General features: G+C 37.8%; 1 protein-coding gene across 2 annotated transcripts in view; it reads left to right on the forward strand.

The window, feature by feature from the left end:
• Positions 1-12,254, forward strand: part of ZDHHC15 (zinc finger DHHC-type palmitoyltransferase 15) — a 227,303-nt gene extending 215,049 nt beyond the window's left edge. Inside the window, exon 11 of one of the 2 annotated variants that reach the window (XM_049873316.1) lies at positions 6,878-12,254. In XM_049873316.1, coding sequence (XP_049729273.1) covers positions 6,878-6,975 — 98 coding nt within the window. In that variant the 3' untranslated portion in view covers positions 6,976-12,254. The remainder of the gene's footprint in view (positions 1-6,877) is intronic. The other variant, XM_049873317.1, reaches the window with a different exon arrangement.
• The last annotated feature ends 14,471 nt before the right edge of the window (positions 12,255-26,725 follow it).

Below are 26,725 nucleotides of genomic sequence, written 5' to 3' on the forward strand. Positions count from 1 at the left end.
ACTCGACGGCAGTGGGTTTGGTAGCATATTTTCATTGTGTCTCAAATTTTCGTATGTAAGAAGTTATTACCACAATTTTTACACAAAGAAATGCACTGACTTTAGGTGATATTTTCTTCAAAATTAAAAGACAGATTTGGAAGGACATTTGCAAAACATACAACACACAAGGATTAACATCTTTAATTTACAAATCTGTTACAAATCAGGGAAAAAGAAAAACACAACAGTTAGAAAATGGGCAAAGGATGCGAACAGATAAGGCAAAATAAAAAATTAAAATGAAGAATAAACATGAAAATTGTTCAACTTCAGTATTAAAAAAAAAGGTTGCCATCAAGTAGATTCTGACTCATGGCAAATCCCTGGGTGGTGCAAATGGTTAACACAGTCAGCTGCCAACCGAAAAACTGGCAGTTGGAGTCCACCCAGAGGTGCCTTGAAAGAAAGACCTGGTGATCTACTTTCAAAAAATCAGCTATTGAAAACACTATGGAGTGCAGTTCTACTCTAACATACATGGGGTTGCCAACTTCAGTCTACCAAAAAAAACCCCTACCATCGAGTCGATTCCAACTCATAGTGACCCTATAGGACAGAGTAGAACTGCCCAGTAGAGTTTCCAAGGAGCGCCTGGCACCGACCTCTTAACCACTATGCCACCAGGGTTTCCTAACTTCAGTATAAAGAAATACAAATCGAAATAACCCAAAATGCTTTTTTTCCATTAAATCATTCAATTTTTACAAATTATAAATAGTGTCAACACGGACATGTTGGAACAGGCACTGTTATAGCTGCTGAAGGTTAAATTCATAGATCATTTCTTGAGGGCAATTTGGCAAAATGTATAGGAAAACTTAAACTGTTCATACAATTTTATCTAGTAGTTCCATTTAGGATATTAATATTTTAAGGACATAATCAGATCTGCAAAACTATTAATCATCAATTTGTTATAATAACAGAAAATTAGAAACATCATTATCGTGAAATATTATGCAGCCATTAAAAATAATGATCTTGAAGAATAATTAATAGTATGGTTATGTGGAAAAGCTCTATGAGTACAGTTTAAAGTATATTTTTATCAACTTTATTGAGATATAATTCACATGCCATATAATTCACCCACAATTCAGTAGTTTTTAGTATAGTCACAGAGTTGTGCACCATCACCACAATCAATTTTAGAACATTTCCATCACTCAAAAGAAACCCATACTCATTAGCAGTTACTCCCTATTCCTCCCACTCCTAGCTCTAAACCCACTACTGTCCAGTAGATTCCAACTCACAGCGACCCTATAGGGCAGAGTAGAACTACCCATAGGGTTTCCAAGGCTGTAAATCTTTATAGAAGCAGACTGCCACATCTTTCTTCCATGGAACGGCTGGTGGATTTAAACTGCTGACCTTTTGGTTAGCAGCTGAGAGCTTTAGCCACTGCTTTAACCAGAACACCATCCTCCTAGCTTTAGACAACCACTAATCTAGTTTCTGTCTATAAACTTGCCTATTTTGCACATTTTATATCAATGGAATCATACAAAATGGAATCTTGTTATGTATACATATTTGTATGCAGAATATAAAGAATACTTACAATTCAATAATAAAAAGTCAAATAACCCAATTTTTAAAATGAGCAAAGTATCTGAACAGACATTTCTCTCTAAAATATACAAATGACCAATAAGCACATGAAAAGATGCTCAGCATCATTAGTCATCACGGAAATGCAAATCAAAGTCACAGTGAGATACCATTTCTCACCAACTAGGATGGCAACCATCATCATCATCCTCAGAAATAACAAATGTTAGCAAGGATGTGGAGAAATTAGAAGCCTAATACATTGATGGTGGAAATGTAAAATGGTGCAGCCACTCTGGAAAAGACTCTGGCAGTTCCTCAAAATGTTAAACATAGTTACCATATGACTCAGTAATTCCACTCCTACATATATATCCAAGAGAGATGAAAGCATATGTCCACATAAAAACCTGTAAACAAATATTCTTAGCAGTATTATTCATAGTAGTCAAAAGGTGGAAACAATCCAAATGTCCATCAGTTGATGAATAGATAAATAAAATGTGGTATATCCATACAATTGAATACAGTATGGCAACAAAAAGGAATGGAGTACTGATACATGTTACAATATTAATGAACTTTGAAAACATTATAAAATTGCATTTTTTATTTTAATTTAAAAATTTTAAATACATACACACACAAGGGAAGGAAATAAACCAAAATATTAGGAAAACAAAATTTTACATGGGCTACCTCCTCCTCTGTCTAGCCAAGACACTTCAACCTCTCTTGCCAATATTCTTATCTCCCTAACTCTATTTCCCCAGCCAATAAAACCCAAATACCAGATTCAATCCAAGTGTCTGCCTTCTCCATTCCTGCACCCAGGCTACTAAGGACTACTACAAAAATAACACAACCGAACAGATTATAGATTTGTAGTCTTCAGCCTTGACTGGCCTGATAAATCTTCACTATTTACCTACTTACTGTTGGTTCTTTTTTCTGTTAACCAAAATATCAAACCTTCTCTCATATCACTCCTATTCAATATCATAGGGAAAGTTCTACCAAATGCAATAAGGCTAGAAAAAATATATATAAGGCACTCCAAATGGAAAGAAAGAAATAAAACTATCCTTATTCACAGATGACATGATTATTGTCTTGGTCATCTACTGCTGCTATAACAGAAATACCACAAGTGAATGGCTTTACCAAAGAGAAATTTATTTCCTCACAGTAAAGTAGGCTAAAAGTCCAAATTCAGGGCTCAGCTCCAGGGGAAGGCTTTCTCTCTCCGTCGACTCTGGAGGAAGGTCCTTGTCCTCAATCATCCCTTGGTCTGGGAGCATCTCAGCTCAGGAATCTCAGGTCCAAAGGACGTGCTCTGCTCCCCATGCTTTGTTCTTGGTGGCATGAGGTCCCCAACTCTCTGCTTGCTTCCCTTTCTTTTTACCTCTTGTAAGATAAAAGGTTGTGCAGGCCACACCCCAGGGAAACTCCCTTTACATTGGATCAGGGATGTGACCTGAGCAAGAGTGTTACAACCCACCCTAATCCTCTTTAACCACAGTCAGAGATAATGATTTATAACACACAGGAAAATCACAAAATGGAGGACAACCACACATTGCCTACCCAAGCTGACACATATTTTAGGGGATACAATTCAATCCATTACAGTTGTCTACATAGAAAATTCCGAGGACTATACAAAAACTCCTAGAACTAATAAGTGAGTTTAGCAAGTTCACAGGATCCAAGTTCAACACACAAATACCTATTGTGTTTCTGTACACTAGCAATGCACTATTAGGAAACCAAAATAAAAACCCAATATCATTTACAAAAACTCCAAAAAAATAAATCTGTATGCTGAAATCTACAAAATGCATGAGAGACCAAAAAAGACCTAAGTAAATGGAAAGACATACCATGTTCATGGAGTAGAAGACAAACTGATTCTAAAATTAATAGAAGGAACTAGAATAGCCAAAACAATTCCAAAAAAAGAAAAACAAAGCCAAAGCATTCTAACTATCCAATTTTAAGACATACTATACAGCTACAGAAGTCCAGACAGTCTGGTATTGAATGCATAGACACATAAACCAATGGAAAGGAATAGAAAATCAAATACAGAAATAGGCCCACATAAATATGGTCAAGTGATTTTTACATGAATGTAATGGCAATTTAATGGAGAAAAGACTGTTTTCAACAAATGGTGCTGTAACAACTGAACATCCTCACACCATACACAAAAATTAACTCAAAATGGATCATAGACCTAAATGTAAAACTATAAATCTCTTAGAAGAAAATATAGGAGAAAATCTACATCACCTTGAGTCAGGCAGAGAGTTCTTAGATATGACATCAAAAGTAAAAAAAAAGTAAGATCCATTAAAAAAAATTTATAAATTGGACTTCAACAAAATTTAAAACTTTTGCTCTGTGAAGAACACTGAACAGAATTTTTTTTAGTCACACACTGGGAGAAAATATTGCAAAACACATATCTGATAGAAGACTTGTATCCAAAATATGTAAAGTGCTCTAAAAGCCCAAAAATAAGAAAATAAACAACCTAGTAAAAATGGGCAAAAAGTTTGAAGGGATATTTCACCAAAGAAGATATACAAATGGCAAATAAACAGAAGAAAAGATGCTCAAATCGATAGCTACTTAAAAATGCAAATTAAAACCACAAGGAGATTCCATTACACCCATACTTGAATGGGTAAAAAAAGCTATATACTGTATGATTCTATTTATATGACATTTTGGAACAAGCAAAAATATATGGAAAGAAAACAGACCAGTGCTTGCTGAGGTTAGGGGTGGAGATGTTAGGGGTTCTGCATTCTGTCTATGGTGGTGGTTACTAGAATCTATGCATGTGCAAAAATTCACAGAACTGTATACCAAAAAAAGTTTTACTGTAGTTAAATTTAAAAAATTAAAGAAAATTTTCTCAGGCTTCTCTCAAATCTCCTATACCCTCTTTTCATCCTCCCTCACCCCCCCCCACCAGAAGTTTCTTTCTTTCTTAAAACAGTGTTTTCCTAAACTTTGTTGCATTTTCTCCTGCCCATCATGTAAATCTATTCATTCCTTAGGGAACCTATCCACTCCTTCACTGAAAAAGCATGTATATGCTGATAACTGCTGGAAATGTATCTCCAGCCCTGAATGGTTTCCTGAGCTCCAGACCTAAATAACCAAGTGTCTTTCACATGCCATATAAACATCTCTTGTTTTGCTCCTTCTCCTTCATCCTCTCCCATATCTTATCAATCAACAAGGCATGTATAATTGCATTTCCTAAACATCTCTGGAAGCTGCTCACATTTCTCTATCCTGATTACCATGACCTCTAGCTCATGTATCATCGGTATTGCTGCAATAGCCTCTTAACTGCTGTCCCTGCCTCCAGTCTTACACCACTCCCCCCACCCCCAGTCCATTATCCACATTGCTGCTAGAATGATCAAAAACTCAAATCTGTTTAATGACTCTTCCATTGGTTTCAGCATAATCTGAGTTCCCTAACACAGTTTACAAACCCTTTCATGATCTGGCCCCAGCTCATCTCTCAAGGCTTATCTCTCATAATTCTTGACTCTGAAGCTTCCTTTCTACTAGTCCTATCCCTACACTCGACTTGAGCCACACTGTACTTCTTTCAGTCCCTCAAGCATGTCCCTGCTGTTTCCCCTGATTAGGAAGCTTCCTCAGCAACCTCTCACCTCCTCTACCCCAGCGCCCTTCAGCTGACTATATTTGTCCTCCAGATTTTAGCTTTCACATCACTTACTCAGGGTATCACTGAATGACCCCCACAGCTGAGGCCTATGTCCCTTCTAGGTGCTACCTTAACCCTCCTATGACAGCACTTTTATTATGTGTTATAAGAGTCTATTAAATTGGCTGTCTCCCACACTAGATTGTAAGCTCCTTGAGGGCAAGGGACTGTGTCTTGTTCTCATTTTAGTACCAGCCCCTAGCACAGTGTCTGACATATGGTAAACATTCAATAAATATTTGTGGAATGAATGAGAAGGAGGGGGAATGGAAAACAGTCACGGAGATTGTAGGTCATTTTTTTTCTTTCTATATTTTCCAATTACTCTATGATGAACATGAGTTACTTTTATAATCAGAAAATAATAACACATTGGAATTCATTTTAAAAGTATATTAAACATACTCATAATAGAAAAGAGACAAAACTATGAAGAACATTAAAATCACCCATAATCTAAATACACATTCTCAAACTTTTCTCTACTGCCTGTCACATAAATCTACTCATTCCTTAGAGAATCTATCCACTCCATGACTAAAAGCATACATAATGCTGTTTACTGAATATGTATCTCCAGCCCACAACTCTTTCTGAGCTCCACACCTGAATAACAAAGTGCCTTTCAACCTCCCACCCCAAAAAAAATCCATTTCATGTTTTGCTCGTTCTCCTAACCTAACATAAAGAGAGCTCTTGTTAACAGTTTGTTGTATCACTTCCAGTGTTTTTTAAATATTGAGACTTACTGTGTTCAGTTTATAACTCTGCTTTTTTCACTAATACCAAAAATAATTCCCTTTTACATCAAGGTACTGTTGTTTATTTAACCATCTCTCTAATGTCCAACTTTAAGACTTTATCCAGTTTTTTACTATTATGAATAAGGCTGTGTATAATATTATTGAACATAAATCATTTCCCTCATTTATAACCATTTCCTTATGACAGAATCCTAGAAGCTAAATTGCTAATATGAACTTAGCAGATACTCTTGAATTGTCTTCCATAAAGGTTATAATAATAATAGCTACTTGAGTGCCTACTCTGTACCAGATATTATATTATGTAGATTTTATTATGCCTGTTTTATAGATGAGGAAACTAAGATCCATTGGTATTATTTGCTCAGAGTCATAGAGATTGCAAGTGGCAAAGCTAGAATTCAGATTCAAAATTACATAATTTCAAAACTCATGTTATTTCCATGTGAATTTTTAAAATAAATATTTTAGAATTATCATATGTTTACCAAAGAAAATGTGGAAAATACAAGTAGAAAGAGAAAATTAAAATAAATTACCCATGAATCCATCACTTTCAACAGTTTAGTATATTTCCTTAATCTTTGGTTCCAGATACAGTATCTGGATTAAAAATAATTAACAGTTTCCAGTGCTGATCCATAAAAACTTCATAAATGTGATTTTAATGGCTGCATATTACTGTCAAATGGATGTTAGTTACCATGTGCATATTTACAGTTGTTCAACTCACCTGTGAATTTCTCGTTTTCATTCCCAGGACCCACCACCTCCCATGAGGCTTACAGAGTTCTATATTGGGAACCATTCAATCTTCAAAAAAAATCACCGTGGTGGATCGAAAGTTTCAGAGTTTAAAGTCATTCCATCAAAGAGTTGTTGTGCAGAGATGTTTCAGGACATTACAGGATATTTGTTTTACTGACTCAACTCATCAATTTGGTAGCTACTAATTATGTCAGTGTTACTTTTTCTTTCTTCATTTCATTTCCCCTCCCCTAATTCATGAAAGCCTAAATGTAATATCTGTACCTTTCTGGAGGCTCTTTTCATTCATCCTGTTAGATAAAGGAGAATTCTAAAGACTTCCTTGGAGTCTTTCATTACACTGGAAAGACTATTAACCATATCTATAGGGTCTTGTGGTACTGAGGAGAATCAGAATAAGTTTGCTGCTTGTAGCATGTGCATTTATAAACATGTGCAGCATATATATACACAAAATTTCGTGATGTTGTGTAAATCAAGGTAAAAAAAATCAGGAGCCTGAAGCTTTTATTTCATCATGCTTTTTCCCTAAGTAGCATTTGAATATTTGCTGAGATTTGAACACTATCCTATATCAGCCTAAAATTGTAGAGGAAGATTCAACACACTATTACCAAGGCCCTCAAATTGGAAATTGAACAACCATGTAAAACCTGTTCTCTGTCCTGGAAAAGTATCTGTCCTAGAGGTTCCTGAAACACTGCTGCTAATAGATGAGATTAGATCAAATCAGATTTTCACTTTATTAAACATAACAATTGGTGTTTTAAAAATTTTAATGCCAGGCTGGCCAAATTACGTAATTACTTTTATTCCTTTCTCTGTCTGGCTTTGTTTTAGCCCGTATGAATTACATTTATGATGAAAAGAAAAAAAAACTATAAGCCTCAGTTATAGGCCATAGGTTTTGTAAAGGGGTTTAAGGGTGACTTTCAGGTTTAATTACAATGCTGTTAATAAGGGTAAAATTTCACAGTTGACATAAGCCCAAGGAACAGCACTAAAGATCCGTGTTTTCACAGCAGGGGTTAATGTACAGATATTGGTAAACTAACAGTAATATGTCAATCCTTTCTTTTAGCCTCAATGGTAGCTCAGACATTAAGATAGCTTGCATCCATTTCCCCATTTATTTATAATCAGCCTTTCTTTTAGTCCTAGTATCTGAATCAATGAGTATGGACACTAATGCTGCTTTTTTATAATACCTAAAAGTATTGAAATATTTTTTTCAACCAATGCAGTAGTGCCAGCTGTGGACAAGAGAAGCCCCAACTGTTAGAGGCATCTTACTGATATCAAGGAATTGAGTCCCTAGAGGGATGGTTAACCAAAACCCACTGCCGTTGAGTTGATTCCGACTCATAGCGACTCTATAGGACAGAGTAGAACCGCCCCATTGAGTTTCCAAGGAGCGCCTGCCAGATTCGAACTGCCAACCTATTGGTTAACAGTCGTAGCACTTAACCACTACGCCACCAGGGTTTCCAGAGGGATGGTTAGGTTTACTAAATTTACTAAATTATCTCCCCTGAAACTTTTTTTTTTAATAAAAAAAGAGAGAGAGAGAGAGTTGTCTACCACAAACAATCAGCAGTCTAGGCTCTGGTGGACCTGAGAAAGTGAGCAATCCAGCTACTTAAAGCAACAAAACCTGATCATTTGGACCCTCTAGGTGATTTTGGGAAACGCTGGTGGCGTAGTGGTTAAGTGCTACGGCTGCTAACCAAAGCGTTGGCAGTTCGAATCTACCAGGCGCTCCTTGGAAACTCTATGGGGCAGTTCTACTCTGTACTGTAGGGTCGCTATGAGTCGGAATTGACTCGATGGCACTGGGTTTAGTTTTTGGTTTTAGGTGATTTTGACCAAAATAAGATTTTAGCATAAATTAAATGGGTTGTGATCAGCATTTCCTTTGAGAGATTGTTGTTGTATGCCATCAAGTTGATTTCAACTCATAGCAACCCTATGTGACAGAGTAGACCTGCCCCATAGGGTTTTCTTCTTTACGGAAGGAGATCACCAGGTCTTTTCTCCTGTGGAGCTGCTGGGTGAGTTAGAAGCCCCAACCTTTCAGGTGGCAGCGGAACACTTAATCACTGTGCCACAGGGCTCTTTTTTGAGAGATCACTGTTGTTGTGTGCAGTCCAGTCGATTCCTATAGATAGCGACCCTATAGGACAGAATAAGAACTGCCCTAGAGGGTTTCCAAGGCTGTAATCCTTAAGGAAGCAGACTGCCACATCTTCCTCCTGGTGGGTTTGAACCACCTTTTGGTAAGCAGCCTAGTGCTTAACTGTTGCACCACCAGGGCTCCTTTTTTAGAGATTAGACATGACTTGATCTATTAGAGCCAGAGACTGTTCCTCAAACTCAGAAGCTCGGAAGTGGTCTAGAAGACTATGCACACTGGGTTTCATGATGAAATTGTATATGCTCAGATGGGAAGATGGGAAGATTTTTCCCCATTTCTCCTCTTCCTCCAAAAACACTCTCTTGTTTAGATTCCTCTTGACAGCTTATTTGGCCATCCACATGGTCTTATGGCAGACAAGCCTTGCCTTCTATTTATACAGAAATGCGCCTTTCTCTAGAGGTAGGGCCTTTACATACTTCACAGTCAGTGGGCCTCAAAGCAATCTCCCCTTTTCCTGTCTGTCATCTTCTGCCAAGAGTTTTAGCAGCGCAGCTGTTAACTATGATCCAAAGTCATGAAGGCATCAGGAATTTCTTTGATACATAGAGTGTATGAGCACTCACCTTTCACAGATATCAGGTCACAAAAGACAGTGTCAGTAAACTACAGGGAAGCACTGGGAAAGTAAGCTTAGGAGAGCTATCATTTCAAGCTAATTAATGTCTTACAGACTTACACATATTTAAAAGGCCAAACAAATCAGAGTTTTCCCTGGAGTCTTGGAGGAAAAAGAAACCCTATTCCTATCTTAGCACCTTGATCCCACTAATTTGTAGATTCTGATAACGCATGAGCATAAATACCCCTACTCATAGGTCATCTGAGTACTGACTAATGCACATAGGCACTACCCCCCAAACTGATTATTGGTAAAGAAGACAGAAAGATTTGTTTGATAATCAGTGCACCCTGATCTGACTCCTTTGCTTGCTTATCCTTGGGGCTCTCTGCCCAGTAACTTCTATGGGATCTCACTCCCCAAATTCTTTGATACTCATCTTCTCCATTTGCAAAATGAAGATATTTATTGTTAGGATCCTACAGCTGAAAGGTGCTATGTAACTCCCTAGTGCTCTTATATGTCTTTAATTGCAGGACTGGAATGAAAAGTTTAACTACCACAGTATTTCTAAGCGAACTGGTGTGCTGCATTCTTTCTTCAGTGCTATCATTGCTGATTTGTTCTTGCAGAGCTTAGAGTATTTTATTAATGTTCTTCTACTCATTCCAACAATGTCTTTGGAAAAACAGACAGAAGAAAAATTTTCTGCATGGCACAGCTGGAAAAATTAAGGGTAAAAGAAACAAAATGCCCTCCAAAGGCACATAGCTATCTTGGGAAGAACTCACAGTTACTGCGTCCAGTACACTCTTTTAAAGAGACTTGGTTTCCCATTAGTGGAACTATCATGGAGCATCTTAGAACTCTGAGAGGAATTAGGGCAGGATCACAGCCCAAAAGAGTCCCACTTTTCCAAATTCTGAAAGTATACAGTTTATACAACTCTTATTTTCTATGTGACAGAAATGTAATATGTGCCTCTTTCCCCCACTGGCCCATTGTGACACGTGTATTTCACACTATGTGGCATCAGCCAGTGCCATTATCTCCTGTGGCCCTCATGGAGCCAAATCTCAGGGCGGTCTTTGCCAGGGAAAAGAATGTGCTTCTCACATTTATGCCAAATTGCACAAAGTGTAAACATTGACATTAATGGAGATTTAAGCACAATCCTAGCAGGTATGTTTTAAGAATATTGAATATACATTATTGTAACATGCACCTGAAATTTAACAAGGCCCAAACTCACAAGAATGTAACAGTCATGTGAATCCCATCTGTTTCACCTCTCATCACACATATATACAAACACATGCACACACGCTTGCGTGTGCATGCTCAGACACACACACACAAAAACACACATAAACTGCCCCCAAACCAGGCTGACTGGTCACCAGAAGTGAATACTTTAAAGGAATGATTCTCTGTGCTCTCCTTTCAGAAAAAAAAAGTCCAACAGTCTTAACAGGCAAAGAAAATTCCAGTAATACATTCCAGAACCTCTGCCCAGAGTGGCTAAGATACTCAGTACAAAAGACATGTTCTGTGCCTCTGTCAGTCAGAGCGTATCTAACAAAATTGTTAGACCCTTATACAAGTCCCATTTTCTTAAAAAATTCATGAGCTCCATCTAATCAGTAGGAAATGATTTGCAAGGTATGGTACTTCTGCATTTCTTTAACCATGACTGTAATGTACCATATTAAATTGTAGGCTTTTGCATGCAGTTGCGATATAATAATGAATGAGTGGCTTCTAATAGTAACTCATGACTGTTTACTTGCCCCAAAGGGCTAGGTCTGTGTCCTACACAGTATTCAAAACTATTAAATTTGTTTTTTGGAGCAGCCTGGTATACAACCATTGGCAGAATGAGTTTTTAAAAAATACAATGAATGCAATACATCAGGAAATAGATTCTTAGTAGGGAATGGCATTAAAGCAAAAAAAATGATATCAGATGCATGCAGGGAATAATTGCTTTCACCTAGATGGCTAAATCAGCAAAGGGACACAGCAGAAAAGCTGGGGTTGGGTCTTGGTAATATATGCAAAGCACTGGAGAGTCAGAAGAAGAAAGGCACTGGAGGCTTCAGCAATTCAGCTCAAGTTGCCAATTTGCTACAAATCCTTTTTTTCCATCAATCTGCTCAAAAGTGATTGTACTCAGATTTTCTGGAGCCATGGAGGCTGAATGAACCCCTTAAACTATTATCCTGTGATAATCTTTAAACCTTAAACCAAAAATATCCTCCGAAGTCTTCTTAAAACCAAACAGTAGTTTAGCTTAACTAGTAAAAAACATCTGCCTTGAGCATTCTGGTCTTTTAAGATCGATCTATATAGGATAAAATTGACAACAGCAACTCAAAAGATTAGATAGGAAACTTAGGGGGCAGTGAGATTATGTTAATGGGAATAAACAACTTGGAAAAGAGGGGTGAGAATAGTTGCACAACTTGAAGAATGTAATCATTGTTACTGAATTGTACATGTTGAAATTGTTGAATCGATGTATGTTATGCTGTGTATATTCTCAACAACAACAAAAATAAATCATATATAAAAAGTGATTGTATATAGTATCCTTAAAACCATGTGTCTCGCTGCAGAAATATTGACAAATGCTGGCCAGCTTTATCTTTTACGTCCTTTATTAAAAGTATATGCATAAATTGTCGTTTCTTTTATATATTATGGTTTTGTTAAACAATGTTGGGGAAGCCTAAATTTTGAAACGGCTTTTGTGGAAGTTTTTACAAATCTCATTTCATGGGGTATAGTAGAGTTTATTCACTCGTGGTTTGGTTGGTACGTGTGGTATATAGAATTCTCTGTAACATCTATCTTTTGAACACCCTCCCCACCCCACGATGTGTTCAATGTTTCTTATGTTCGTAGATGGATATGAGTTAGCTAATTAACAGCAATGACTTTTAGATAGAAAGCTGACCAGTCTAATGGCACTTAATCATTTTCAATCTCTACTCAGCCTCAGACATCTTTTGCCTTTCATTCTGTCATTGTGATAAGTGAAAAGAAAAAGAAAGAACTTATGTACCTAAGGGTGATGTGAACTCTGGTTTGCTTTTTCTTACACTGAAGACTATGTTTGTTTTTCTCCAGTTGCATGCCACCTGATAAAACAATACAATTGTCTTGAGAAAAAAACACAGTGGTCCACTTGATCCAAAATTGTACATTCCCCACAGAAAAATATTTGAAAAGATCGTCCTTAAACAAGCTCCAAAGAAGGCTCTCCTCAACAGATACACTATTTTCACAAAAAATCCTTTTCAGACAGAAAAAAGCTCCTCAATTAGCTTACAAAGAAGGCAGAAGTCATAAAAGTGCAGAGCTTCAAAAACTAATTTTTGGATCATTGCTGACCATCTGACTAAACAATCATGGAGAACTTGAATCACTTAGGGGAGGACCAACCCACAGAGGTCAGGCTTAACACAAAACCAGAAAGAAATCTTTTATTCCATTAATAATAAGCTTATTTTTAAAAGTACTATAAAAAAGTACTTACCTTGCCCTAGGTAAAGACCTTAAATATCTCTGCTGAAAATTCTATTTCATTTATTTATTTACAAGCCAGGTAGAATTTACATCACAAACCCAATGCAAAAAAAAAAATGTCAAATCTTACTAGAAACAAAGGAAAACTGATTTCTTTCTCAATTTAAAAAAGGCAAAATCACCACTCTCAATAAAGGACAGGACATTTAGAAAGAAACTAAACAAAGGTACAGAAAATCTAAAGACTAAAATCAACCAATTTGACGTTATAGACATATATACAACACTTCACCCAACAGCAGCAAAGTATACATTCTTTCCCAAAGCACGTGAAACATTCTCCAGAATAGACATTTTAGGCCACAAAATAACCTTCAATAAAATCCAAAACATCAAAAAAAAGGTTCTTTCTGATTACAACACCATAAAAGTAAGTCAATAACAGGAAAAGTAAGGAAAAAAATCAAATACATGAAAACTGAATAACACCTTGCTTAAAATCAACTGGGTAATAGAAGAAATCAAAGATGGAATAAAAAATTCCTAGAACTAAAAAAGAATGAAAACATACCACAACTTTTGGGACACAGCAAAGGGACTGTTCAGAGGCCAATTTATAACAATAAACATACACATCAAAAAAGAAGAATGGACCAAAATCAAAACATTAGCCCTACAACCTGAACAAATAGAAAAAGAACAGCAAATGAAGCCCATGGGTATCAGGAGAAAGAAAATAAGATTAGAGCAGAAGTAAATGAAATAGAGAACAGAAAAACAATAGAATCAACAAGATCAAATGTTGGTTCTTTGAAAAAAATCAATAAAATAGACAAACCATTGGCCAAAGTGACAAAAGAAAAACAGGAGAGAAAGCAAATAACCAAAATAAGAAATGAGATAGGGGACATTACAACAGACCCAACTGAAATAAAAAGGATCATAACAGAACACTATGAAAAATTGTACTCCAACAAGTTTGAGAACCTAGAGGAAATGGGCAAATTTCCAGAAACACACTACCAACCTGAACTAACACAAACTGAGGTAGAAAATTTGAACAGACCTGTAACGAGAAGAGATTGAAGAAAAAAAAATCCCCCCCTAAAAAAACCTCTGGTGCAGATAGCTTCACTGGCGAATTCTGCCAAACACTGAGAGAACAGCTCACACCAGTACTACTCAAACTATTTCAGAGCGTAGAAAAGGAAGGGATAGTCCCAAATTCATTCTATGAAGCCAGAGTAACCCTGATACTAAAGCCAGGTAAAGACACCAAAAGAAAAAAAAAAAAAAGGAAGAAAGAAAATCACAGACATGTATCTCTCATGAATATAGATGCAAAAATTCACAACAGAATTCTAACCAATAGAATTCAGCATCATATAAAAAAAAATAATACACCACGACCAAGTGAGATTCATACCAGGTATGCAGTGATGGTTCAACATTAGAAAATCAATGTAATCTGCCACATAAATAGAAGACAAGAATCACATGATCATCTCAACTGATGCAGAAAAGACATTTGATAAAGTCCACCACCCATTCCTAATAAAAACTCTCAATAAAATAAGAATAGAAAGGAAATACCTCAACATAGTAAAGGGCATCTATACAAAACTGTTTGGTATACAAAACCAAAAAATTGAAACAGGACCTATACCTCACACCGTACACAAAAACTAACTCGAAATGGATCAAAGACCTAAATATAAAACCTAAAATGATAAAGATCATGCAAGAAAAAATAGGGACAACTCTAGGGGCCCTAAAAAAAAAATAGATGGCATAAATACAATAAAAACCATAACTAACAATGCACAAACACCATAAGATAAACTAGGTAACTGGGAGCTCCTAAAAAGTAAACACTTATGCTCATCAAAAGACTTGACAAAAGAGTAAAAAGAGAACCTACAGATTGGGAAAAACAATTTGGCTAAGACATATCCAACAAGGGCCTAATATCCAAAATCTATAAAATACTTGAACACCTCAACAATAAAAAGACAATCCAATTACAAAATGGGCAAAGGATATGAACAGACACTTCACCAAAGAAGATGCTCAGGCAACTAACAGACACAAGGCTCGCGATCATTAGCCATTAGATCATTAGCCATTAGAGAAATGCAAATCAAAACCACAACGAGATACCATCTCACCCCAGCATTACTGGCATGAATCAAAAAAAAAAGAAAAGAACAAATATTGGAGAGGTTGTGGGGAGATTGGAACTCTTAAGCACTGCTGGTGGGAAAGCAAAATGGTATAACAACTATGGAAAAAAATAATACAGTGCCTCCTTAAAAAGCTAAAAATAGAAATACCATAAAAAAATACCATATGATCCAGCAATTCCACTCTTAGGAATATATCCTAGGGAAATAGGAACCATCACACGAATAGACATGTGCACACCCATGTTCACTGCAGCATTGTTCACAATAGCAAAAAGATGGAAACAAACTAAATGCCCATCAACAGATGAATGGATAAACAAATTATGGTACTATACATGCAATGGAATATCATGTAGCAATAAAGAATAATGATGAATCTGTGGAACATGTCACAACATGGATAAATCTGGAGGGCATTATGCTGAGTGAAATAAGTCAATCACAAAAGGAAATATTATATGAGACCACTATTATAAAAACCCAAGAAAAGGTTAACACAGAGAAAAAAACAATCTCTGACATTTACATGGGAGGGGATGCGTGGGAGCAAGGAACCATTAGACAGTAAAAAAAAAAAAATTTTTTTTTAGACAAGTGCTAACTTCAGTGAAGGGAAAGACAACACACAATGTAGAGAAAGTCAACACAACTTGGCAAAGGTGAAGTCATAGAAGCTTCCTAAAAAAAATTGCCATCAAGTCAACTCTGACTCATACACATCCAAACACCTTGAGGGACAGAGTTACTAGGGCTGAGAGCTGGGGACTCTGGTCTCAGAGAGCATCTAGCTCAATTGACATAACATAGTTCATAAAGAAAATGTTCAAAACCTACGTTGGTGAGTAGTGTCTGGGGTCTCGAAAGCTTGCAAGCAGCCATGTAAGATACATCTATTGGTTTCATCCCGTCCAGAGCAAAAGAGAATGGAGAAAACCAAAGACACAAGGGAAATATTAGTCCAATGGACTAATGGACCACGTGAACCGCAGCCTCCACCAGCTTGTGCCCACATCAACTAGATGGTGCCTGGCTACTACCACCAGCCATTCTGACAGGGATCACAATAGAGGGTCCCAGACAAAGCAGGAGAAAAATATAGAACGACATTCAAATTCACAAAAAAAAAGACAAGGCTTACTTGTGTGACGGAGCCTGCATGAACCCCTGAGACTATGGCTCCCAGATACCCTGCTAACTCAGAACTAAAGATACTCCTGAAGTCCTGCTTTCAGCCAGGTTAGACAGGCCTATAAAACAAACAGTAACACAGGTGAGGAACGTGGTTCTTATTTCTGTCTGTATAGGCGACAAATGGGCAACACCTGCCCAAAACCAAAGACAGGAAGGCAGGAAGGGACAGGAAAACTGGATGAATGCACACAGGGAACATGGGTTGGAAAGGGAAAGGCGGAGAATGCTGACATATTGCAGGGATTGCAACCAATGTTACAAAACAATTAGTGTATACATTTTTGAATGGGAAACTAATTTTGTGCTGTAAACTTTCACCTAAAACATAATAAATTTCTTTAAAAAGGCACAAAATAGGAGAATGTTATACAAGAACTTTATTTGAGTTGAGGTTACCTAGGAAATTGAAGGCCTATATGTTTTAAAAGAAATTTTAATTTATACATATAGATACAAAGATATAATATTTCATACAGGAATCTGTAAACATTGATAGGCATTTTCATATTATAAGCAACGAAATTATTCAATTCTAATTTTTTTCACCATGTGCAATGACATTCAAAAAGTAGTCAGTTTCTCTTGGAATATTAAAATATTCATTCTCACATAAAAAGAAACATAGTATATGAGATTTTAATGTTTAGACTTCTGACACTACAGGGGTGGAAAATACATGATGGCAAAAAGCATATTTTAAGAAAACTTTTTAAAAGAAGTATTTGAATTTATGATTTTGAAAAGGAGCCCTGGTGGTACAGTGGTTAAAGTGCTAGGCTGCTAACCAAAAGGTCAGTGGTTTGAACCCACCAGATGCTCCACTGGAGAAAGATGGTGGCCAGTCTGCTTCCTCAAAGATTTCATGCTCTGTCCTACAGGGTCGCTGTGTTCAGAACCCACTCAACAGCAACAAGCTATGGTTTTGAAAAAAATTTTCCTCATAAACCTTAACTGAAACATTGAAATCAATTTTGCAAATTGCATAGTCTCAGGCCCAGAGCTGCACAATATTGGCAAACTCTAAATACGACTGTAGCATATAAGAATTTGAATGAAAATGAAACACAATTCACAGTACAGGGAGACCAAAAGTTTTGCCATCGGAATGTTAACAAATACAGGGTACCAATTAGGCAGAAATTGTCATTAGGTCATACCACACATAAAGTACTGAGGTCAAATAGAAAGCACTTTTTCGAATAATGCGATTCAGACACAATACTAATGCGAATCTGAAGTTGCCACTGAATCACAAAGATTCCCAAAGCATGTGGCAAGTCTCTGCAGGTAGTGAGGGGGTTGAAGGTCCTGTGAGATGTAAATCTCTAAGGGGAATAAGAACACTAAACAACAACCACAGCAAGCTAAGTTGGGAAAGCCCTGGCGATCTACTTCTGAAAAGTCAGAGATTGAAAACCCTTGCCATTAATACAGAGGTCCCCAGGCTGCGGAAAATTCCACTGCTTCAAACAGCTTAGCTTTACATCAACATCCTGGTTCCGTTGCTTGACACACCCCGCAGCTTTACATACACATCCTTGCTCTCCCTTCCTTAACTGCTGCCCAAAAGTAGCGGAAATTGGCAGAAACCTGTTTAGGCACCGGGTTGACATTCGCAATAACCTTTTAGCTCATTAAGCACCTCATACATAGTAACTTCCCAGCCTCTGGGTGTAGTTTAACCACCATTTTCTGAACAAGCAATGCATGAAGTTATATGTAAACCCCATTGCTCCTACGTAGTATCATTAAGAATGTTACTGATGTAACTGTCATGAACTTCCTGCTTATAAACCCCCAAAAAGTAGCTTTCCCTCTTGCCTTCACTGAGCAGTCTTGGCAGCACTAACCCCAACTGTTCCTTTCCTTGTGCAGTGAAATAAAGGTGCCTTTCTGATCTCCCACCTTGGTCTCTCCTTTATTGGCTGAGCTGAGTCTCACCAAGCAAAACCTGGGGTTTCCAGCGGGCAGCACCATGAGTGGGAATAGACTCCATGGAAATTTTTTTTAAGCTGATATAGGAAACATTAACATTTTTAACTCCTTTTCTACTTGATCGTCATTTCCCCTAAACCCTAACATCTCCTATTTTTGACCAACGTATTTTCAATCTAAAAAAATTGCAGTTTTGTTGGGGGTAAAATTAATTTACCTCTTCTATTTTTTTATGTTTATCCTGTTAGCTGAGTGATACAGACAAAACTTTGAATTTGCAAATCTAAAACTGCCTTTGTCTGATTATCTTAACAGGACTAGCCAGAGCACCCATTTCTACTTTTTTTCCCCCTTTCTTTTCTTTATTGTACTTTAAACGAAGGTTTACAGAGCTAGTTTCTCATTAAACAGTACACACATTATTTTATGACATGGTTAACAATCCCACTACACATCAACACTCTCCCTTCTAGACCTTCGGTTCCCTATTACCAGCTTTCCTGTCCCCTCCTGTCTTCTAGTCCTTGCCCTTGGGCTGTTGTGCTCCTTTAGTCTTGTTTTGTTTTATGGGCCTGTCCAATCTTTGGCTGAAGGGTGAACCTCGGGAGTGAATTCATTACTGAACAAAAAGGGTGTCGGGGGCCATACTCTTGGGGTTTCTCCAGTCTCTGTCAAGCCAGTAAGTCTGTTTTTTTCTTATTTTTGTGAGTTACAATTTTGTTGTACATTTTTCTCCAGCTCTGTCCAGGACTCTCTATTGTGATTGCTGTCAGAGAAGTCAGTGGTGGTAGCTGGGCATCATCTAGTTGTACTGGGCTCAGACTAGTGGAGGCTGTGGTAGATGTGGTCCATTAGTCCTTTGGACTAATCTTTCCCTTGTATGTTTAGTTTTCTTTACTCTTCCTTGCTCCTGAAGGGGTGAGACCAGTGGAGTATCTTAGGTGGCTGGTCACAGGCTTTTAAGACCCCAGATGCTACTCACCAAAGTACAATGTAGAACACTGTCTTTATAAATTATATTATCCCAATTGAGCTAGATGTTCCCCAAGACCATGGCCTCCACAGCCCTCAACCCAGCAATTCAGTCCCTCAGGGAGTTTGGATGCGTCTACGGAGCTTCCGTGACCTCGCCTTGTACAAGTTGTGCTGGCTTCCCCAGTATTGTGTACTGTCTTACCCTTCATCAAAGTTACCACTTATATACTGTCTATTTACTGTTTTTCCATCCACACCCTTCCCCCCCATAACCATCAAAGATTGTTTCTTTTTGCGTGTAAACTTTTTCATGAGATTTAGCAGTAGTGGTTTCATACAATATTTGTCCTTTTGTGATTGACTTATTTCACTCAGCATAGCGCCCTCCATATTCATCCATGTTATGAGATGCTTCACAGATTCATCATTGTTCTTTATGGTTGTGTAATACTGCATTGTGTGTATTCACTGATGGGCATCTAGGTTGTTTCCATTTTTTGCTATTGTGAAAAATGCTGCAATGAACATGGGTGTGCATATGTCTATTCATGTAACAACTGTTATTTCTCTGGGATATATTCCTAGGAGTGGGATTGTTGGATCATATGGTATTTCTATTTCTAAGGAAGCGCCATATTGTTTCCCAAAATAGTTGTATCATTCATTCTGGATTCCCACCAGCAGTGCATAAGAGTTCTAATCTCCACACAGCCTCTCCAACATTTCTTATTTCCTGTTTTTTTGATTCGTGCCATTAATGCCGGGGTGAGATGGTATCTCATTGTGGTTTTTGATATGCATTTCTCTAATGGCTAGTGGGAAACCCTGGCGGTGTAGTGGTTAAGCACTATGGCTGCTAACCCCAAAGGCTGGCGGTTCAAATCCACCAGGCAGTCCTTGGAAACTCTATGGGGCAGTTCTACTCCATCCTATAGGGTCGCTATGAGTTGGAAACGACTCGACGGCAACAGGTTTATTTTTTTTTTAATGGCTAGTGATCGTGAGCATTTCCTCATGTGTCTGTTGACTACTTCAATGTGTTCTTTGAAGAAGTGTCTGTTCATTTCCTTTGACCATTTTGTTGTACAGGTGTTGGATTTTCCTGTAGATTTTAGAGATTAGACCTTTGTCTGATTTGTACCAGTCAAAAATTTTTTCCCAATCTGTAGGTTCTCTTTTTACTCTTTGGGTGAAGTCTTTTTGCGAGCATAATGTTTAATTTATAGATCCCAGTTATCTAGCTTATCTTCTGCAGTTTGTGTATTGTTGCTTATGGTTTCTATCCTGTTAATGCCAAGTATTAGGGCCTCTGGCATTGTTCCTATTTTTCTTCTATGAACTTTATAATTTTCAGCTTTATGTTTAGGTCTTTGATCCATTTTGAATTAGTTTTTGTATATGGTATGAGGGATGGGTCTTGTTTCATTTTTATTGCAGATGGACATCCAGTTTTGCCAGCACCATTTCTTAAAAAGATTCCCTTTTTCCCCATTTGATGGACTTTGGGCCTTGTTGAAGATCAGCTGATCATAGGTAGATGGATTTACATCTGGGTTCTCAATTCTGTTCCATTCGGTCAATGTTTCTGTCCTTGTACCAGTATGAGGCTGTTTTGACTACCATAGCTGTATAGCAGGTTCTGAGGTCAGGTAGTGCGAGTACTCCTACTTAATTCTTCTTCTGCAATAGTGCTTTACTTATCCGGGGCTTCATCCCTTTCCATATAAAGTTAATGATAAGTTCTTCCAACTCTTAAAAGAATGTTGTTGGTATTTGGATTAGGATTGCATTGTATTTGTAAATCACTTTGGGTAAAATTGTCATTTTCGCAATGTTGAGCCTACCTATCCATGAGCATGGTATGTTTTTCCATTTATGTATATCTCTTTTGGTTTCTGGCAGTAGTGTTTTGTAGTTTTCTTTGTATAGATCTTTTACATCCCTGATTAGATTTATTCCTAGGTATTTTATTTTTTTAGGGACTATTATAAACAGCACTGGGTTTTTTTTTTATTATAAACGTTATTATTTTCCTGATTTCCTTTTCATCATTCTCTTTATTGGTGTATAGGAATCCAACTGATTTTTGTATGTTTATCTTGTATCGTGCTACTTGGCTGAATCTTTCTATTAGTTCCACTAGTGTCTCATGGAGTCTTTTGGGTTATCTATGTACAGTATCATATCATCCACAAATAGGGACAATATAACTTCTTCATTACCAATGTGGACACCCTTTATTTCTTTGTCTTGCCTTATTGCTCTAGCTAGCACTTCCAGCACAATGTTAAATTAGGAGTGGTGATAAAGGGCATCCTTGTCTTGTTCCTCTTCTCAAGGGGAATGTTTTCTGCCTCTCTCCATTAAGAATGATGTTGGCTGTTGGTTTAGCAGAGATGCCCTTCATTACATTGAGAAATTTCCCTTCTATACCTATTTTGTTGAGAGTTTTTACCACGAATGGGTGTTGGACTTTGTCAAATGCCTTTTCTGCATTTATTGAGATGATCATGTGACTGTTTATGTGGTGGATTATGTTGATTGATTTTCTAATGTTGAACCATCCTTGCTTACCTGGTATGAATCCCACTTCGTCATGGTGTATTATTTTTTTGATATGATGCTAAATTCTATTGGCTAGAATTTTTGCATCTGTATTTTTTTTTTTTTATTCATGAGAGATATTGGTCTGTAATTTTCTTTTTTGTGGTGTTTCTGCCTGGTTTTGTTATCACAGTTATGCTGGCTTCATATAATGAATTTGGAAATGTCACTTCCTTTTCTACATTCTGAAATCATTTGAGTAGCACTGGCATAAGCTCTCCTCTGAATGTTTGGTAGAATTCTCTAGTGAAGCCATCTGGACCACGGCTTTTTTTGTTTTGTTTTGTTTTCTTGGAAGTTTTTTGTAATTACCTTTTCAATCTCTTGTTATGGGTCTGTTCAGATTTTCAACATCATTTTGTGTTACTTTGGGTAGGTAGTGTGTTTCTAGAAATTTGTCTATTTCCTCTAGGTTTTCAAATTTGTTGGAGCATAGTTTTTCATAATACTCTGTTATGATCCTTTTCATTTCAGTTGGTCTGTTTTAATGTCCCCCAATTCATTTCTTATTTGGGTTTTTTGCATCCTCTCCTGTTTTTCTTTTGTCAGTTTGGCCAGTGGTTTGTTGATTTTGTTGATCCTTTCAAAGAACCAACTTTTGGTTTTGTTGATTCTATTTTCTTCTATTCTCTATTTCATTTATTTCTGCTCTGATCTTTATTGTTTCCTTTCTTCTGGTGGCTGTGGGCTTTTTTTCTTGCTGTTCTCTATTTGTTCAAGTTGTGTAGCTAATGTTTTGATTTTGTCCCTTCCTTTTTGAAGTGTCCATCTATTGTTATAAATTGACATCTGAGGACTGCCTTTGCTGTGTCCCAAACGCTTTGGTATGATGTGTTTTCATTCTCATTTGATTCCATCTCTGATTTTTTCTATTACTCAGTGGTTTTTAAGAAAGGTGTTATTCAGTTTCCATGTAATTAATTTTTTTCTTTGCTCTTCGTGTTAATTTCTACCTTGACGGCATTGTGGTCAGAGAATATGCTTTGTATTATACCAATGTTTTGGATTTTGAGGGTTTCTCTGTGGCCTAAGATGTGGTCTATTCTGGAGAACATTCCATGTGCTTTGGAAAAGAATGTGTACTTTGCAGCTGTTGAGCGGAGTGTTCTATGTATGTCTATGAGTTCAAGGTGGCTGATTGTGCCCTTTAGCTCTTCTGTATCTTTGTTGAGTTTCTTTCTAGATGTTCTGTCCTTTACCAGGAGTGGTGTGTTGAAGTCTCCCACTATTATTGTGGAACTGCCAATCTCTCTTTTCAGTGCTCTTACAGTTTGTTTTCTGTATTTTGGAGCCCCGTCATTGAGTGCACAGACGTTTATCATGGTTATGTCTTCATGAAGGATCATCCCTTTAATCATTATATAGTGCCCTTGTTTGTTTTTTATTGTGGATTTTGTTTTAAAGTCTATTTTATCTGAGATTAGTATTGCCATGCCTGTTCTTTTTCGGTAGCTGATTGCTTGATTTTTTTTTTATCCTTGATTTTTAATAAATTTACATCTTTGTTTCTAAGGTGTGTCTCTTGTAGACAGTATATTGATGGATCCTGTTTTTTTTTTTTTACCTGTTCTGTCACTCTTTGTCTCATTATGGGTGCATTTAAGCCATTTGCACTCAGTGTAATTATTTATAGGTGTGAGTTTATTGCTGTCACTTTGTAGTTGTTTTTTTTTTTTTTGTGGTGCTGAGATTTTCTTTGTTCCTCTTACTCTCCTGTGTGAATTCCTTTTATTTGTGGATTTTTTTTTTCATTTCTTTTGTTTTTGTAGATTTTGTCTTTACTGAGACTTTATGTTTTTCTGCTTAATTTTGATGTATAGGTGTGTTAACTTCTAGGTTTGAACTAGTCTGTTATTACTTGGCATCGCCTTGCCTTCCTCTCCATTGGAAAGTTCTAAACCTACACCATTTATTCCCTGTTTTATTGTTCTGACGTTGTCATTTACAGATTAACCTCTCTGCTTCCCTGTTGTAAGTCTTACGGTTTTGGAGAGTCCTTGAGAGTTCATTTCCTAGGTTGGTATCTGGCTTGTGTGGTCTTGCATCCTCAATTCAGGCTATGGTCTGATGTTGTTTGTTATTGGACTGAAGGACTCCTTTAATAATTCTTGTAATTTGGTTTTTACATAATCCCTTAATTTCTGTTTATCTGGAAATGGCCTAATTTAGCCATCATATTTGAACAAGAAATTTTCTGGATACATTATTCCTGATTGGCAATTTTTTTCTTCCAAGGTTTTATGTATGCCATCCCATTGCCTTCTTGCCTGCATGGTTTCTAACAAATAAGCAGAGCTTAGTCTTATTGTTTCTCCTCTGTGCGTGACTTTTCATTTTCCTCAAGCTGCTCTCAGGATTCTTTCTTTGTCTTTGGTTTTAGCAAGTGTGATTATGATATGCCTTGGTGATTTTCTTTTGGAGTCTATCCTATATGGGGTTCGTTGAGCTTCTTGGATGGTCAACTTCTCATCTTTCATGATATTAGGGAAGTTTTCCATCAGCAATGCTTCAATGATCCTCTTGTGTTTTCTGTTTTCTCTCCCTGTTCTGGAACTCCGATCACTCAAAGATTTTTGCTTTTGATTGTATCCCATGTATTTCTCAGGGTTTCTTCATTTTTCTTTATTCTTTCTTCTGATTTTTCCTCAAATAAAGTTGTATCCCAGTGTTTGTCTTCAATTTCGTTTATCCTGTCTTCCTTTGTTTCAGAACTGCCCCTCACCCCTCCTATTTCTGAAATCTTGTTTTTTATCTTTTGAATATCTAATTGTTTTTATATGATTTCTAGTTGTGAATTTATTTTGACATTTTGTTCCTGTATTTTTTCCCACAATTCTTCCATTTTTTGTCTGTATTTTCAAAGAATTTGTCAGCCTTTTCCATGGTCTATTTTTTCCTCATTTTTGTCTGCTTTTTGCTTAAACTCCTGGATAGCTCTGAATATTAGAGATTTGAATTCCCTATCAGGTAGTCCTAGTGCCTTTTCTCCTACTGGTAACTCATCTGGTGTTTTATTTTGGATGCTTCCTGGAACCATCCTGTCCTTTTTTTTTAATGTTTTGATATTTTCTGCTGTCTTTGGAACACTCAGTAGTTATTTTCTTCATTTATTGACTGTAGATTTATTTGTTTTTTCCTCGTTTTTTTTTTTTTTGTTTGTTATGTTTGAGCAGGTGGGCCGTGTGTTCTTTGTTGTTTGCTCACCTATGGGCACAATACTTGTCACTTCCTTTCCAATGGGCAGGATCAGTCGCTCAGCTATGGTGCAGCAGGGCAGGTCCACCTGAAGGGGAGAGGCTGGGATGGGTTGTTTGGGGCACATACTAGGGCCAACAAAGTGGGCGGGGAATCAGTGCAGGGCAGGTTCCAGTAGGCTGTGCCTGTGCTGCTCAGCAGTGTGATGTTCAGCATACAGTGCAGGTAGGCAGGAAGGAGGGGCAACGTTGTGATGTGTGGGGCTAAGATGGGTATGTCAAAGAGGAGAGGAGAGAGAAACAGGAGCCAAAAACAAACAAAATAAATTGCTAAGGTAGCTTGTTGTTGGAGTGGAGAGATGAGAAACTGAGAAATGGAGAAAAACAAAAAAAGAAAAAGGTAAAAAGAAAATAATAGGTGAATAAAATTTAGGAAAGAAAATAAGCCCCGAGGAATCCCACTGATGCAGCTGTGAGGACCAGGAAAGTGGCTTCCAGGCCACACAGTATAGCCTGGCTGGAAGGGGTAGAGATGTCACACAGCACGAAATATTCAGAAGACAGGAAAAGAAGGTAAGTACAGAAGGACGAGAAACTGGGAAATGAAGAAGGGCAAAAAGGAAAAAAGAAAAAAAATGCCCATGGGATTCCACCTGCACAGCTTCGGTGACTGGAGAAGTGGCTCCCAAGCCACGCAGTACAGTCTGACTAGAAGGGGCTCCCAAGCTGCAAAATAAAACAAAACAAAAAAGCCCTGAAGATCCCACCAAGGTGGCAGCATGAGCCAGGGAAGCAATTCCCCAGTCACGCGGTGCTTCACAGCCTTTCAAGAAGAAGCAAAGATGACACACAGAGCCAGGTGTTCAAGAGGAAGGAGGGGGAGGTGGTGAGAGGCACAGAAGAAACCAAAAGAAGTATAAAAAGCAACAGCAGGAATAAACAAATGGCACTCAGGGACCCAGGCCGTGTGGGCAGGGTAAATCCAAGTGGCAGGGGGCTGAAGCCAGTGCCTCCCAGCCCAGAGACTGCAGCTGGCAGGAAGCAGAGGAGGTCGAATTAGGCGGGGAAGATGTAGGGGGTGGGAAAGCATATATCGCTGGTTACCGGATACTCTGTCTCTCACTGGGAGGTCCGTGAAGCTGCTTCCCCGTAATCCCTGACCGCTGATCTCCAATGTGGGTGGGGCGAATCCAAGTGGCACAGATACTACACTTCCCTACCAGCTGAGCAACTGCAGCCAGCTATGAAGTAGGGGAGGTCGAACGGGGGGGGGGAAGATAGGGTGTGGGGAAGCATATATTGCTGGTTACCAGGTGTTCCGTCTCCTGCTGGGAGCTCTGTGAAGCTGCTTTCTCATACTCCCTGTCCACTGAACTCCAGCGTGGGCAGGCTGAATCAAAGCAGCGTGGACCCTGCACTTCCCAGCCGGCCAAGCTACAGCAGCCAGCTAGGAAGCAGCAAAGGTAGA

The sequence above is a fragment of the Elephas maximus genome, chromosome X (genome assembly GCF_024166365.1).
Source record: "Elephas maximus indicus isolate mEleMax1 chromosome X, mEleMax1 primary haplotype, whole genome shotgun sequence".
Classification (NCBI taxonomy): domain Eukaryota; kingdom Metazoa; phylum Chordata; class Mammalia; order Proboscidea; family Elephantidae; genus Elephas; species Elephas maximus.